The sequence below is a fragment of the Gobius niger genome (assembly GCF_951799975.1).
Source record: "Gobius niger genome assembly, chromosome: 17".
Classification (NCBI taxonomy): domain Eukaryota; kingdom Metazoa; phylum Chordata; class Actinopteri; order Gobiiformes; family Gobiidae; genus Gobius; species Gobius niger.
Genome location: NC_136868.1, coordinates 13,992,061 through 14,007,945, shown reverse-complemented (window position 1 = coordinate 14,007,945; position 15,885 = coordinate 13,992,061). Strand labels below are relative to the sequence as shown.

Sequence of the window (15,885 nt, the reverse complement as noted above, 5' to 3'; positions counted from 1 at the left end):
TATTTTATGTTTTGGATTTTTGATCCAAACTTGACTTGACGCACCATCTGTATGTTTTTATCACTGCCATGGCACGAGACACGCTTTCCTCGCTCGCATCGCTTTATAATTTTGGTGATGTGTGTGGAAGTGAACTTTTTATGCCAGGTGTAATCCGTGCCAATTTTTCTATTACTAACTTAAAATGTGTTAAACTAGTAACTGGCTGGTGCCCTGAGCCAATGTGTGACCATTGAACTTGCTGACCGGAATCAGTGGGATTAACTGCTGTCTTAAATATTACACACTTTTACCTAAGTCAAATCTTACTGCTGGAGCAAAATGTGTTTCTTTTTATTATTTGTATTTGCACATTCTTCATTTGGCATTTTTATTGAACTCCAAAAATCACTTTCTTTTGCCTGCTGTAGATATTAAAGTGTATAGAGTGTTGTGTCATGTTATAAGCCTACACTGTGTTCATACGGTACAACTGTGGTAGAAACTGTGCACTGTTTTGTCTCAATGAGGGTCATTCTAAGTTAGCTGCAGTTGTTTTTAATAAATATAAATGAATTGAAATCAATCATGGACTGTGGATTTATTTCCAGACACTGGATGTGATTGATGTGCTCAGCAAAAGATTGATACTCAGAAAGTAGAAGAGCATTAGGCACAGATTAAATGAATTGTACTGATCACATTACAATTGGCTTGACTATTGATTATTGTTGATTAGGTTTTTCCTCCTTGTCAGATGAAAAGTTAAAGTTTTTCAAGGAGATTTTTCCGCCTCCTGCACAAACATACTTAAATGCTACCTTATCTCCACACTGAATTGAATTGTTAACTAATTTTTTCAGGAACATGTTATGTTGTGAGTTAGCTGTAAAAATATAAACTGCTTTTATGCAACATGGTTTCATGATTTAATCAGGTGCAAACATGTATCTGCCCTGAGGACCTCGGTCACTTTTTGTCTCTTGGGGGTGGAGCAAAGTGATATCAGTTTAGATGTACAGTACAGTACTTATAGTGCAGGTATAAAACCCGTCCTGATCTAACCTATCCTCTGCAGCCCCAAGAGCAAGGAACAAGGTAAGACGATCATATTTCTATCCAGGGACAGACTGGGACTTTAAAACGGCCCTGGACTCTGACCAGTGTGGCCCAAATTAGTGTAAATGCGCACAGCACAAATACATATTGACATTACCCAAATCTAAAAGCTCCTGAACTGGAGAGCAACTGTGTAACGCCTCATTTGAAAGCTAAGACCTACAAGAGTGATTGCAACGTTTTTTCATTACTTTTGTGGCTTTGTCATTGTGTATTATCACTTTTTTGTGGCTTTTTTGTCGCTTTTTTCATTGCTTTGTTGCTGTGTTTTTGTCTCTTTCTTCTTGTTGTTTTCGTCATATTTTTGTTGGTTTTTGTAATGTTTATGCCACGTTTTTGTCACATTTTTGTTGCTTTTACGGCATATTTTTGTCCCGTGTTCATCCTCGTTTTTGTTTTTCTATTTTGGCGCTTTTCTTTTGAGCATTTAGATTTGGGCAAAGCTCGGTTAAGGCGTAAGATAGGAGGTTAAGGAGAAAATTGAGAGGCCAAACCAGTGGCCCTTCTGTGCTCTTCCAGAATGGACATATGGCCAGTCCCCCCTGTTTCTATCTGAAGATGAAATTATTAGACATTTCCACTGCTAACAATGGGACTTTTCAAGTGTTTATTTTGAGTTCCTGAATCACTTTATTTACAGTTTCAAATGTAAAAACAAGAAACCTTGAAATTACACCTTGTAATGTGTTGAGCAGAAGTAATAATGGCAACAACATTAATGTCTGGACTGTAATAATGAGCTGTTTAATACAAGACTAATTGTGCATCAGTGGTTCTAAAACAAAAACTGTGGAGTAACAGCCTTAAAAAAGGCTATGATGGAAGTTCGAAAATATTGTGAATTTTCTGGGTTCAAGAAAGTTTTTAGTCTAGGATGGTTTCAAATGATAATGAAAGCCATCTCCACTCTAAACGCTGAGTATAAAAGGAGTATACAGGCACCAAATTCAGTGTGAGGGAAAAAAAGTTGTTGTATTCTCTTGTTCTGTTGTACAAAAATTGCCATGGACTCTGTTTTTGTAAGGTTTTGCACTTCGGCATCTTGTTGAACTGGTGAATGAATGCATTTTTATTGTTCTTGTCTGTTTTTATGTATCTATTTTTATTTATCGTGTGCTGCAAAACTAATGGCCCCATTGGGGACATGAAATAAAGTGAAGTACAGTGGTACATAGAAATTGTATTGGATTTTGGCCAAATACTTTTTTTCCCCACTGTATATAGTTGTGTATTTTTTACGATGAAATTAAATTACATCTACATAAGATCTTTATCATCTTGGAACAGATTGCAGTTTGCGTATCTCCTTGTTATGTATGAGAGTGAGAGTTCTAACACTTGTTTTCCTGCAGCTCAAAGATGGTGCAGCGCGTGGCAGTGATCGGGGCCGGTCCCTCTGGTCTGACCAGTATCAAGGCATGTCTAGACGAGGGTCTGGAGCCAACCTGCTTCGAGAGCAGCGATGATATGGGCGGACTCTGGAAGTTCAGGGCAAGTAATGACTTAGATCAGTGTTTCCCAACCAGGGGTAATGGAAGACCTAGCAGGGGGCAATTGGAACTATTTCAGATGAGAGAAAAAATATGTAATCTGTACATTATCTTGATAGGAAAAGTTATATTTTGCAGTAAAATGTGTAGTTTTGGGAGCATTTTAGGTCTTTATACTTTTAAGTGATTGATTTCTAATTAAACCGCAATAACACCCTTGAGGTAGGGAGTACACGACTATCACTGAAAGGTTCAGGGAGTTCCCAAGACAAAAAAAGGGTGGGAACCACTGACTTGGATCACAAAGTCCTTTAAAGATGAACTTTATATTTTACAATGATTTTGCTGTTTCCCACCAAATTATTGGTTTCAACTGGTGTTGTCTTGGGACCTTTACCTCGATCATGGCCCACAACATTCAAGTAAAAAAATATTCTATCTTATAACAAAGCATTTTACAGTTTGACCCTGCAATGGAGTATCATGTCAAAATATATTTCCTTCTTGGATTCAGTTTAACAGTGGCTAATCTTATGGCCAATATCAAAAACTCTTAAGACAAATTTTAACAGTAACTTTTGGTCATGGTCCGTTCATACTGGATATTTGTACCTTTTTCATAATAAATACAAATTCATCATTTTCATTTATGCTGTGGGCTTCCAGTGTTTTAAAGATTGTTTTTATTGTAGCTACTTAAAGGGATTTGCTCTACAGATGACTAAATCTTGTAATTGTGCATGCTTTTATACAGGAAGTATCAGAGCCGAACAGGGCCAGTATCTACCGCTCGCTCACCATAAATATCTCCAAAGAAATGATGTGCTACAGCGACTTCCCCATCCCTGCTGACTACCCCAATTACATGCACCACTCCAAAATCCAAAATTATTTCAGGATGTACGCCGAGCATTTTAAACTGCTGCAATATGTTCGGTTCCAGGTGAGCATTACATTTCAAGTTTGGAGAACATACAGAAAAGCTACACAAATACAGTCCTTATAATCTATAACATTTTTAGACCCCTGTGAAACATGTAAGAAAGAGGCCAGACTTCACCAGATCAGGACAGTGGGAAGTTGTTACAGAGAACAAAGATGGACAAGAGGAGAGGCATGTCTTTGATGCGGTCATCTGCTGCTCTGGTCACTACACTTATCCCAATCTACCACTCAAAGACTTCCCAGGTAAGGCATAGGTTATAACAGAACGCGTATAGTTCCCCACTTCGCCATCACTTACACTGAGTTATAAGCTAAATCCTCCAACTATATGCGGTCCTAACCAAACCTGGCCTAAGATTTGGAAATGGGTTCCCCCAGGCGCTGCTTTGGGGTCCCACACTGTTACTGACAGGTTGTCTCAGTCAGAGGCATTGAAGGCGGTTATAACAGAACGCATATAGTTCCCCTCTTCGACATCACTTACACTGAGTTATAAGCTAAATCCTCCAACTATATGTAGTCCTAACCAAACCTGGCCTAAGATTTGGAAATGGGTTTCCCCCAGGCACTGCTTTGGGGTCCCACACTGTTCCTGACAGGTTGTCCCAGTCAGAGGCATTGAAGGATGGGAAAATTACTTAAGGGGGACAATATAGCAGGGGCAGGCACTATCAGGTCAAATGTCTAAATCTGGCCACCCGCATATAGGCCTTTAAATAATCCATAATGTGCAAAGCAGCGTTTTAGTTTTAGCCAACGTGGAGAGTCTCGGTTCCCCATCTTCTGACTGTGAAAAAAATTGTCCCGCCACCAAGCAAAATTGTGTTTAAGTATTGTACCAGAGGTTCAGGTCTCATGCCCACAAACATTTTATTGTTTGAGGAACTATAATTGTCATACAGCCTTTTTGTACAGGCATTGAGACTTTTGAGGGAAAGTACTTCCATAGCTGGGACTACAAGGGTCACGAAGACATGCACGGGAAGAGAGTGGTGGTGGTTGGCATTGGGAACTCAGGAGGAGACATTGCAGTGGAGTCGAGCAGAGTGGCTGAGCAGGTTCGGTAGTCTATCATTAACAAACAAACTGTCATACATTGCTTTAGTAACTGTTATGCTGTTGTAACTTTGCTCTCTTCAGGTGTACATGAGCACCCGTCGCGGGGCATGGGTCATCCGTCAGGTGTCGGACAATGGGCTCCCGGTCGACATGAAATACAACACACGCTTTGTGCACATCCTGTTCCAGCTACTGCCCATGAGGGTCCTGAACTGGATCGGGGAGGGCAAACTCAATGCCATGTATGACCACACCATGTACGCCCTCAAACCCAAGCATCGGTATGTGGTTCTGACACTGACAATGTTCAAATGATTTTATTGTTGTTTTGGAATAATTGACACTTATATTGCCGATGTCCTCACGCACCCTCCACCTGTTGTTCCCGCTCGGCACCACTAGGCTGTTCGATCAGATCCCTGTGATAAATGATGACCTGCCGCTGAAGATCCTGTCCGGCTCTGTCATCATCAAACCAAACATCAAAGAAATCAGTGGATCCAACGTCATATTCACTGATGGATCTGTTGTCGAAAAGGTCTCTATAACTTTACATAATAATACAATACAACAACACAACAACATAGAAACTTTTACACGGAGTAGGTTGTGAATGAATAGAGTTTAGCCTGTGACATGGAGATCCAGGACATTCATAGATTGAGATTTTGTGAAACGGGACTCCCGAGAAACTTTCCTTTGCCTAAAATATGGGTGTAGGCATTACACAACAAAAAGACATAGGTGCCCAATTGTATCTATTAGCCTAATGAACAGAGATATTTTATTTTTTTAATAAGTATTAACAATGCGTGTACTACAATCTTTATAAGGTAAAAAGTAGTTCCATATGTTGATCAGTTGATAGAGCCTTTTCTTTTCTTTTTTTTCTTCTTTCTTACAGTAAATGTGTCTTTTTTCCCCCCAGGTTGATGTTATTGTTTTTGCTACTGGCTACAACTATGATTTCCCATATCTGCCCAAAGATGTTATGTACAGGACGGGCCACCGTGTCGGTCTGTACAAGCATGTGTTTCCCCCGACGCTTGAACACCCCACTTTGGCCGTGGTCGGCTTCATCCACGCCCTGGGGGCCATCATGCCCCAGGCTGAAATGCAGGCGCGCTGGGTCACTCGAGTTTTCAAAGGTAGGCCTCCACAATGTGATAAGTGGTCAATTTTCCAGAAATCTGACTGTGCTGTCTCATGCTTTTTAGGCTTAAGAAAACTCCCTTCCACCCAGGCTATGGTCAAGTTGGTGGAGAAAGACACCAAGGACATTGAGCAAAAGTAAGGTTTTCTAATATTAACTAAAGTTCAATCTGATTTTGCAAGATTGCTAAATGGCTATTGCTTCAACTATTGCTGAGGTAACAATAATTTTGGAATATATTGTACAGCCCTTCATCACACACTCTTACTTTCTCTCTTCAGTTACATTGTGTCCAAGCAGTCGCCTCTGCAGGTGGATTTCGTCTCCTACATGGATGATCTGGCCGGGGAGATTGGAGCGAGGCCGAGTCTGCCATGGCTCTTCTTCACAGACTATCCACTGTATAAGAAGGTCCTGTGGGGTCCTGTCACCGCCTATCAGTACCGCATCATGGGACCGGGGAAGTGGGACGGTGCACGGAGGGCCATCTTCACCCAGTTTGATCGCATGTACCAAGCTCTCAAGACAAGAAAGGTTCTGTATATTATAAGTGAACAATAAAAATGAATGTCAAGATTAGTAGAAATATCACCCAAAGATAAATTATCCAACTTACCAACTTCTTGTATAAGTTAAAATTGTTTTCTATGCAATAAACGGTACTAATGAAAAAGTGGGGCATCATCAAGATACGCTGGGGGATGGGGCACAGATGCCTGAATTGCTGTGTAGTATGCAGACAGGCAGTCACTTTTACACCAATATGTAATTACCGATTACAATTGCATGACTTTTCTTTCTGTTAAGGTTGAAGAGGAGTCAGAAGAGTCCGCCCTTGGTCGCCTGATGAAGCTGATTATGTTTGTGACGGCTGGAGGAACTGCTGCGTACTACGTTCATAAACAAAATCCGGACAGAATTCCCAGCCTCATTGCAAAGATCCGCCCGATAACAGTTTAAGCCTGTAGTTAAATTCTGTATCTGTCACTCATGAAAAGAAAGAAGAGCATTACAAGTCACAAAAGCTTTAGTTTGCAATATTGTTGTCTACCATAATGAATTACAGTCATGCATAATCCTAGTATATTGTTTGTATTCTTCACACAACTCTTCGGTCATAAAAGCACTCAAAAAGCTTTTCATTGTGTTATGTTGTTTGTTGACTGAGGCTTTGTCTTTTATTCCTTTAATCCTTCTTATACAAATGCCAGTGCAAAGAAAGTTGTCGGCCCCCTGGTGATACAACACTTTGGTTCATGTGAGTATCTCGGCCATCTCCAAAGGGAACTGGGCTGAGTGTCATTTTGCATCAAATCAAACAGTGTAGTGTTTCAGTTCCTCCAGGCAGCACTGTGAGATGACTTTCAGAGGGATTTCATTTGTTATCAAGATAAGAATATAGGAACTAAAAAACTGTTCATAATAACATGGTTGAACTGTTCTTCAGTGTGCATGCATGGTCAACAATAAAAGACTGCATCAATCACAGAATATGTTAAATCATTAATCGATCTCATCATCTTTTATAAATAAAGAATGCAGCTCCTTTTCCTTTTCCTTTGTCAAGACACAATAAATATAGTGACTCTATGCTTCAACAAAAATGAATAATAAGGTTTTATTCTCTTTATAAAACGAGATTTGATCCGTTCTGGTTTGTTTGAGGATACAAGAAATATTTTTTATTTAAATGTGACAAGGTTTTTCAGACAAAAGGAAATTTCCACAAACCCTGGATGCATTATAGTTGGAACCTTATGTGTGCAGTGACCCTTGAACATTCACTGTCAATTTTATATCTCAACATTAGATGAAATACAGTAAAATGAACAAGAAATGTCAGCCTACTTGTTTTATTAAAGCCTCACCTATATTGCCCTAATGCCAAGATGTGAGCATCTTGGCCACAATCATCAAACGTATTGTTGATTCTTGTTGCATGTATATGGCACAATCAGGATATTTTCTCCCAGATTTTTCTTGCATGGAACCATATAACAGCACAACAAAGGGACTTAAAATGAGCAAAAATAACTCGACTCTTACTTGATATTATATTATTATAATATTATTATATATTTTGGCAACTCTACCCGCCTCTTATTTGCAAGCCTAATGAACAGGCCAGTCGAGTGAGAACGGCCCATTCAGACTTGGTTTAGTGATTCAGGCCTGGTTACTGTCACATTTGCAGTTATTTCTAGGATATGAAGCCGTGCATTTAGGATCTACTTGAAACCAACATTAAGTGGGTCATTGTTGTTGGAATCAGTGTTGGGCAAGCTACTCAAAAATTGTAATATATTCTATATTGTATTACATGTTACTGTTTCAAAAATGTAGCTGACTTACACTACTTTGAGTCACTTTTGGCAAAATATAAACTGAATATAGTATTAATGCCTCTGAGCAAAAGTGCAGTCCGAGATTTCCTTTTCCTTTGATATCCCCATTGCCTTGTGTTCTGTTTTGAGGACATTAACTTCACACAATTTGGTGCTGCATTTTATTTAGGGGGAGTTTGTCATTTTTTGGTCATACATTTAACCTCTTACCACCCGCCTTAACCAAATGCATTCTGTCCTCTTTGGCTATTATATAGGCCTGTGTAACACCTCATTTGAAAGCTAAGACCCACAAAACTGATCTTCTTCCTCGCATTGTTGCTGTGTTGTGTTTTTTTTCTTCTATTTTTGTCACTTTTTGTTGAATTTTTGTCATTTTTTTGTTCAGTTTTTTGTCACATTTTTGTTGAATTTTTGTCACATTTTTGTTGAATTTTTGTCACATTTTTGTTCAGTTTTTGTCACATTTTTGTTGAATTTTTGTAACTCTTAGGTTGAGTTTTTGTCACATTTTTGTTGAATTTTTGTAACTCTTAGGTTGAGTTTTTGTCACATTTTTGTTGAATTTTTGTAACTCTTAGGTTGAATTTTTGTCACATTTTTGTTGAATTTTTGTCACATTTTTGTTGAGTTTTTGTCACATTTTTGTTGAGTTTTTGTCACATTTTTGTTGAGTTTTTGTCACATTTTTGTTGAGTTTTTGTCACATTTTTGTTGAGTTTTTGTCACATTTTTGTTGAATATTTGTCATATTTTTGTTGAGTTTTTGTCACATTTTTGTCACATCTTTGTTGAATTTGTGTCACATTTTTGTTGCGTTTACATCCTTGTTTTCTTCTCATTTTTTTGTGGCTGTTTTGGTGCTTTTTTCCCCAAAGAAGGTTTTTGATTAGGGTAAAGCCAAACTGGAGAAAATGGGATCCGTTCAGGTGGAAGTTAAGAGGTTAAACGCACTCTAGCTCGAGTTACTTGAAATGTAATGATGTAACTTCTCCTGATGTGCCACTAGATGGCAGTATCGAGTCATAAACTATCCGTGGAGTCAGATTAGGTTTAGCTCATGAAATGTAGTCAAAAAGAAAAATTAAACAAGACAGATCAGATGCAATGTGTAGTTTTAACAGCTGACATGGTGTTATTCACGTGTGCCAGAGCTGGGCGACTGGCATCGTTGGATAGATTGTAGTTTTCCCAAGGTTTGTGTGATTCGTGCCATCTGTATTGTCCCAAAATGTCGCCAGGTTTTGCTGTGGTGTAATCAGTGATCGCGGAGTAAAGTCCATGTGAAACTCACTCCAGTGTCGAGAGTGGAGCCTCACAGCACAGTGGACCCAGGTTCCTGGTCCAGGTGAGAGACATGAAACCACTTGTTGTTGCGAAGGGCTGCAAAACAATTTGGCCATAGCGCGAGAGGGGCGGAAACAAAAATACTTTCTGCTTGTGCTTCTGCTACACTTTCTATGAAGACAAAAGAAACTGTTTTAACCAGATCGAGGCATTACGAGTCACGACCCTCACCATGTCATAAGATTGTCTGGATATGAAAGACTCCTTGCTGCAAAAGTGCCTATATATATGCCAATGTATATAAAGTTCATAGTTTTGGATTGAACTGCACATCTAAACCGTACTTAAAGCCTACCTTGAATATTGTCTGCATTATTTCCGAATGACTTCAATAACATGGCACTCTTGCACTCAAGTGTGACATTTTGAAGAAAAGTTGTATCATTCTGTAATTTTTCGAGTAACGTAGCATACAGTAAGTTAAGTATCTTTACTCTTACTTGAGTAAAAAAAAAAGAAAAGTAACTTATACCACTGTGCGTACATTTTTAATTTACCAAAGCTTAACGTCAAACTAAAGTATATGTAGTTTGTGTTTCGTGAACCTTTTTGTTCAGAAATCCCTAACCCTATACATCTGATAAATTTGTATTGAATCTTCTGTAGAAATATTAGGAATATCACATTTTTACAAGTTTTGTTTCTTATAATTTAAGTCACAATAAATCAGACTTCTGTACTCAAACAGTACTCGGGTAACATTTTTCTTCTAGTACTGTTTTATTTTTACTTAAGTATTTATTTGGGTCACACTTGAAAATTGTAAGTTATTAAAAAGTAAAGTTGCTCTTACTTGAGTAAATGTTTGGCTACTCCACCCACCTCTGGAAGGTGGAAGTGTGGCCCTCAGATAAGTCTGGTGGCCCTCAGAGTAATCATTTCACTCAATTAAAACCTCAAAGCGACCAGGAGCAGACTTCACTAGCTCACACTATTTGGAACTGTACTAACATAACAGCTTACTGGACTAAATGTTTAAATTGATGTCTGATGTTTTTGGAGTAGCTACACCCTGACCCTGTACTTGCACTTTTTGCCATTAACGGCTAATCTTGTTAACGATCAAATTTGTCTCTGGAAAAAAAACTGATCCTACTAAACTGGCATAAAAAAAAAAAAAATAGGTATTTTTATTTTTATTTTTATTATTATGGTGAGAGTGAGGTGCATTAAGGTTCCAAGCCTAAATAAAGGTGTGGAGAACAATGAAACCCTCTCTTAAACGCACCTGGTTGAATATTTGACTGCACTGACCAGCGATCTGTTGTACCCTCCATGCTGTTACATACACTTTAACATTACACCCCTGTGTAACGGTTTCATGGGTACAATTAAAAAACTTTTTTTTGTAATTTTTAGTTTATTTGAACAATGCACATTAATCAACATCTTAAATCTGCCTGTTTTCAACCATAGCCCCAAGATGGAAATATGTGTTGCCTATTACAGTGGTTAGTTGTGACTAGTTCAACTGAACAGACACTTTGCAGCTGGTCTTAAAACAATTCAGTGTTTCTGCTGTTACAGAGGTGCATCATGGTCCGGCGTGTGGCGGTGATTGGAGCAGGGAGCTCTGGTTTGGTTTGTACCAAGATCTGTGTGGAGGAGGGACTGGAGCCTGTCTGCTTCGAGAGCAGCAACGACATTGGAGGACTGTGGAACTTCAAGGTTTGGATCATCACTGTTTGGCATATCGATGTAAATTGTATACGGACCCCTATTTATGCTATACAAGCATATTAATTATATCATTTAAAAACAACAAGCTGCAAAAGAAGTACAGCAAATCCCTCCAAACATCACAGTGAAATACAGCATAATGTTTTTGTCCATCAATCCGCCCTCAGGAGTCCCCTCAGCCTGAACGGTCCAGTATCTATCGGTCGCTGGTGACCAACACATCCAAAGAAATGACGTGTTTCAGTGACTTCCCCATGCCAGACCATTATCCCAACTACACGCCCAACTCCCTGCTCCTGCAGTACTACAGACTCTACGCACAGCACTTTGACCTGCTCAAATACATTCATTTCCAGGTAGGACATTTTATTTTGGTGTTTGCCATATATTCAATGCACTGTATGATCATTGGGGTATTTGTTGGATGCATCAAAACCAAGAGGTAGTTGATTAAAACTACATTATATATATTTGCACTACTACTACAAACAAACTGCTATCAAGATAAATAAATTCTTTGTGTTTTCAGACCAAAGTGAGCCGTGTGGTGCAGAGGCCAGACTTTCCTGTCAGTGGTCAGTGGGACGTGGAGACAGTGAACCAGGACGGAGAGAAAGAGCACCATGTTTTTGATGCAGTGATGGTGTGCTCTGGACATTACACCCATCCATACCTGCCCATGTCAGAGTTTACAGGTGGAGTGCACATTTTTCTATGGAAAAGTACAAGTAAACACATATTTTTAGCCGTTTTCATGTGTTTATGTTTAACTGGATGCCCCTCCTCATGTACCTCTCTCTATTTGAAAACCATATTGTACTAATAGGCACACTCAAAGCTGTACGATATGACTGACTGAATAAACTAACTGCAGAGTTAAGATGAACTTATTAGATGTACATTGGTCCAACTGTAAATAAATGATGCCCTCTGTGTCTTTGTAGGCTCTGAGACCTTCACAGGCCAGTGCTTCCACAGCTGGGAGTACAAGGATGCAGAGAGGTGCCGAGGGAAGAGGGTAGTAGTGGTGGGAATCGGCAACTCAGGGGGCGACATCGCTGTAGAGATCAGCAGATTTGCAGAAAAGGTCAGGTACTGTTTTTTCCCCCTTTTTTTTTTATAGTATTACAACATACACTTATTAGGGAGCATTGTAAAGTGTTTTCAGTGGCAATAGTGTCTGTTATATGTTTCAAAACTTGGGGTACCTGATTTTACCTGCACAAACTATGACATTTTTGATTTAGTCCAAACTCGTTTCTAGCTCTCGCAATCCCTCCTGAATGTCCTAATTGTCCAAACAAATTGTTTATATGCATGTTTCAAACCCGTGTACAGCTTTGAGCGGTGGCAAAGTCAGGACCACCCCCAAAATAAATTGCACTGATTTAGATTCTACTTGTATTACTAAAAAAATATTAGGTGAAGACCATGAAACAAGGTCTACTTTTTACAGTGTTCAATACACACTCTCTGGTTGTAGAAACAAATTAACAACAACAGAAAGTCAGGTATCCCAGCTTTAATAGGAAGAACTCTCTTTTGGATTGTCCAGCTTCTTCTTCAAGGGGCAGACGGATTAAAACTACAGATTAACATTAACATCTTTAGTGAAGAGCTCAAACAATGGCTAAATCGGGCAGAGTTGTTCTCATGTGTATTATAAGCCTTTTAAATTGGTGTGGTTGTATGTGGTTACAAACAATACAGTATCACTTTTAGGGTTCATTAGACACTAGGGTTAGATGTTGAAATCTTTACATTCACATGATTCAGCCGCCACCAGCAGGCCGTCATCAGAAGTATCACCGGCGTGCGGTGAGGTGTCACTTATCAGCTGGTAAAGATGTCAACATCTCTAACCCTAGTGTCTGACAAAATGAACCCTTAAAGTGATTCTGTAACACGTGTAGACACAATGAACGTTACGAAGTTTATACAAACAATACATCTGATTCGCCCAGTGCCATTGCTATATCCATAATAAATCAATAAAATAGCAAGCTTCTCAAAGCACCACAGTGTTGTCATAAGTCATTAACTCCATCATGGTAATGCTATTGGAGCCCCGCTGCCTTGGGTAGACTTGCAAGGTGGCCTGTTTGCACCATTTGCACCACCAACAACCAAGAACAAGAGTTTGGTTTATTTACTTTTGCAGACTTTTCTCAGCACTCGCAAAGGAGCCTGGGTGGCTGGGAGGATGTCGAACAGTGGCCTCCCTTTAGACATGACAGGTATCACCAGGTTTTATGGGTCTCTGATGCGCCTGCTCCCCTCTCGACTCGTCAGCTGGATCACAGAGAGAGCTCTGAACCAGAAATATGACCACAGGCTGTACAGGCTTAGGCCCACACACAGGTGAGCTCCCAGCAAATGCAAAAGTTTGTTAAAGTTGTTCAATTTAAAAACCTTTGTTACTACTCCATTTTAGAAGTAGGGCCACATCACCTTTTATAAAGATAATCCAGGTGTCTTGTGAATGAGGCTCAACATACACTATATTTTCTAATCTTTTCCTTTCTAGAGCTATGGACAGAAGGCCAGTGATAAACGATGAACTCCCTTACCAAATCCTCCTTGGAGAAGTCGTGATCAAGCCAAATATCAAAGCATTTAAAGAATCAAGGGTTGTATTTGAGGATGATACAGAGGAAAAACTCGACATCGTCATCTTTTGCACAGGATACATTGCAAACTTTGCCTTCTTGCCCCAGTCTCTGTGTCAGGGACCAAAAGGGGAATTGACGTTGTACAAGTAAGCACAAAGTGTTTAAACCTCTACTCTTACCTGTCTGATTAACTTGAAAAACTGCATTTAGGAGACTATTTCCTCCGTCACTGCAACAACCCACATTGGTGGTTATGGGCCTTTTCCAAACAAAGGGTCCGATCATGCCGGTGGTGGAGATGCAGGCTCGCTGGGCTGCAAGTGTGTTCAAAGGTAAAAACGTAAGTTATACAAGGCAAATCAAAAGCAACACATTTTATTTATTGATTTAATTTCTGCTCTAGGTTTGAACCGTCTACCCACCAAAGACAAAATGTTAAGTGTTATCGAGGGTGAAAGAAAGAGGAGCATGAAAAGGTGAACATTGCTGCTTTGTGTGAGGCCAGTTTCAGATTTGAGAGTGTGTTTTTATCACACTGTGGATCTTTGTATCAATTATGGAAATTCAAGTATAAAAATATGAAATGCACAAATGTTGATCCTGATTTCTTTAGTAGTAATCCATACATGCCCACAAATTTGCAAGAGTCAATTTACCTTTCTCCTGTAAAACCACAGTCCTGTGGAATGATGTGACCTATGAAAGTCTAATGATGAAATGTGGTGCTTTTGTGTCGCCTCAGTTACCTGTGCCCACTCCAGGCGGCTCTGCAGGTGGACTACATTCCTTATCTGGATTTTATGGCTGACAAGGTTAGTTATTTTAGATGTATTTGCCGTTTCTCTGTAAATATGCATTGCACAGCTTGTACACCTGCTACACATGGTTTTTTGACTGATAATGGATTTATTTTTGATGAAAGCATAACATAATTTATGATAACAAGCATTAAGTAAAGCATAAGTCTGGGGTTATGTGAAACAAAAAACTGTGGGGGGTCATTTATCAAGACCGGTGCTAAAAAGCGAGTGCAAGCAGGCAAATTAAATATAGCTATTCATGGGCTTGTCGCAAAATACCAAAAAGTAATTTGAGTTATTTCAGTACAGCTTGTAAAAAAAAATAGAAAGCATCAAGTTGACAGTTAATAGCTAATCTATGAAATCTTGATTATAAGTGACCCATGAATGGACGTGCTGAACAAAATGTTCATCCTTAGTTCAAGTACAAAAATGATGTCCCTAACAGGTCGGGGTGAAACCACGCTTCTTGGGCCCACTCCTGAGAGACCCCTCCCTGTGGGCGAAGGTCTTCTTTGGGCCCTGTACTCCATACCAGTTTCGGCTGAGTGGCCCGGGACAGTGGTCAGGGGCACGCCAGGCCATCCTTACCCAGTGGGACCGTGTAGACTGCCCCTTTAACACCAGAGAGGTCCCAGAGCCTCACTCCGAGGCCTCGGGGTGGTCTCCTATGTGGCTGTTGGCATTTGGGGGGAGTGTGCTCATGGCTGCTCTTGTGTATAAAAATGAGGCCTTCCCAACTAATGACAATGTTTTAGACAAAGGTTTCTTGTTGTTCAAATTTTAATTTTAATTTTTACAAATTTTTACTGCTTTTATCTAAGACAAAACTCTAAGATTTTAATTAAGTGTGTATGTGTGTCTCATAGCACATTCTAATAAATGCATTTTAGTCCAAAATTCAGTTATCTGCATACCATTTTTGAGCAGAACAAGTTTTTCTTGCTTTACCGTTATGTCTGGAGTATCGTTATTGTCCAGGCGATGGCACCAAAGAATCAATTTCTGATTCCCTCCAATCTGTGAGCCTGAGGTAATCCTTCCACACAAGTCATTTTTGGCCAAATTTAGATTCTTCTCTCCAAACACTGTTGTATCTTTATATATTATAGTCTAGATGTGTGTGTGAGTGTGTGTGTGTTTTTTTTTTTATGCTATTTTCCTAAAAGCTTAAGACACGTGATCATTGTCTACGAGGCTACCAAAGAAAACACCTTTACACTATTGCTCACTCTAGAGCTGGGTTTTCAAGAAAGACCATAAATCCGTTGAATAGGCATCTCATCCACAAATAACTCTCTCTCTCTCTTTCGCTGCATATGTACGATACAATCACAATGTTTTCTTATCTATGTG

The 15,885-nt window shown here is 39.5% G+C and overlaps 1 protein-coding gene across 1 annotated transcript; it reads left to right on the top strand.

Annotated features, from left to right (window-relative positions):
* Nucleotides 1–1,028: 1,028 nt before the first annotated feature.
* Nucleotides 1,029–15,316, top strand: LOC306977249 (uncharacterized protein; the record flags this gene model as incomplete). The annotated part of the gene is made up of 21 exons (XM_079575456.1): nucleotides 1,029–1,077; nucleotides 2,451–2,589; nucleotides 3,343–3,531; nucleotides 3,611–3,776; nucleotides 4,449–4,591; nucleotides 4,674–4,873; nucleotides 4,995–5,130; nucleotides 5,521–5,740; nucleotides 5,810–5,882; nucleotides 6,027–6,279; nucleotides 6,553–6,702; nucleotides 10,965–11,105; nucleotides 11,285–11,473; nucleotides 11,647–11,812; nucleotides 12,062–12,204; nucleotides 13,279–13,478; nucleotides 13,645–13,875; nucleotides 13,940–14,061; nucleotides 14,133–14,205; nucleotides 14,472–14,541; nucleotides 14,978–15,316. Exons 2-21 carry the CDS (start codon nucleotides 2,458–2,460, stop codon nucleotides 15,314–15,316), a joined length of 3,336 nt encoding a protein of 1,111 aa, XP_079431582.1. The 5' UTR covers nucleotides 1,029–1,077; nucleotides 2,451–2,457.
* Between the last annotated feature and the right edge of the window lie 569 nt (nucleotides 15,317–15,885).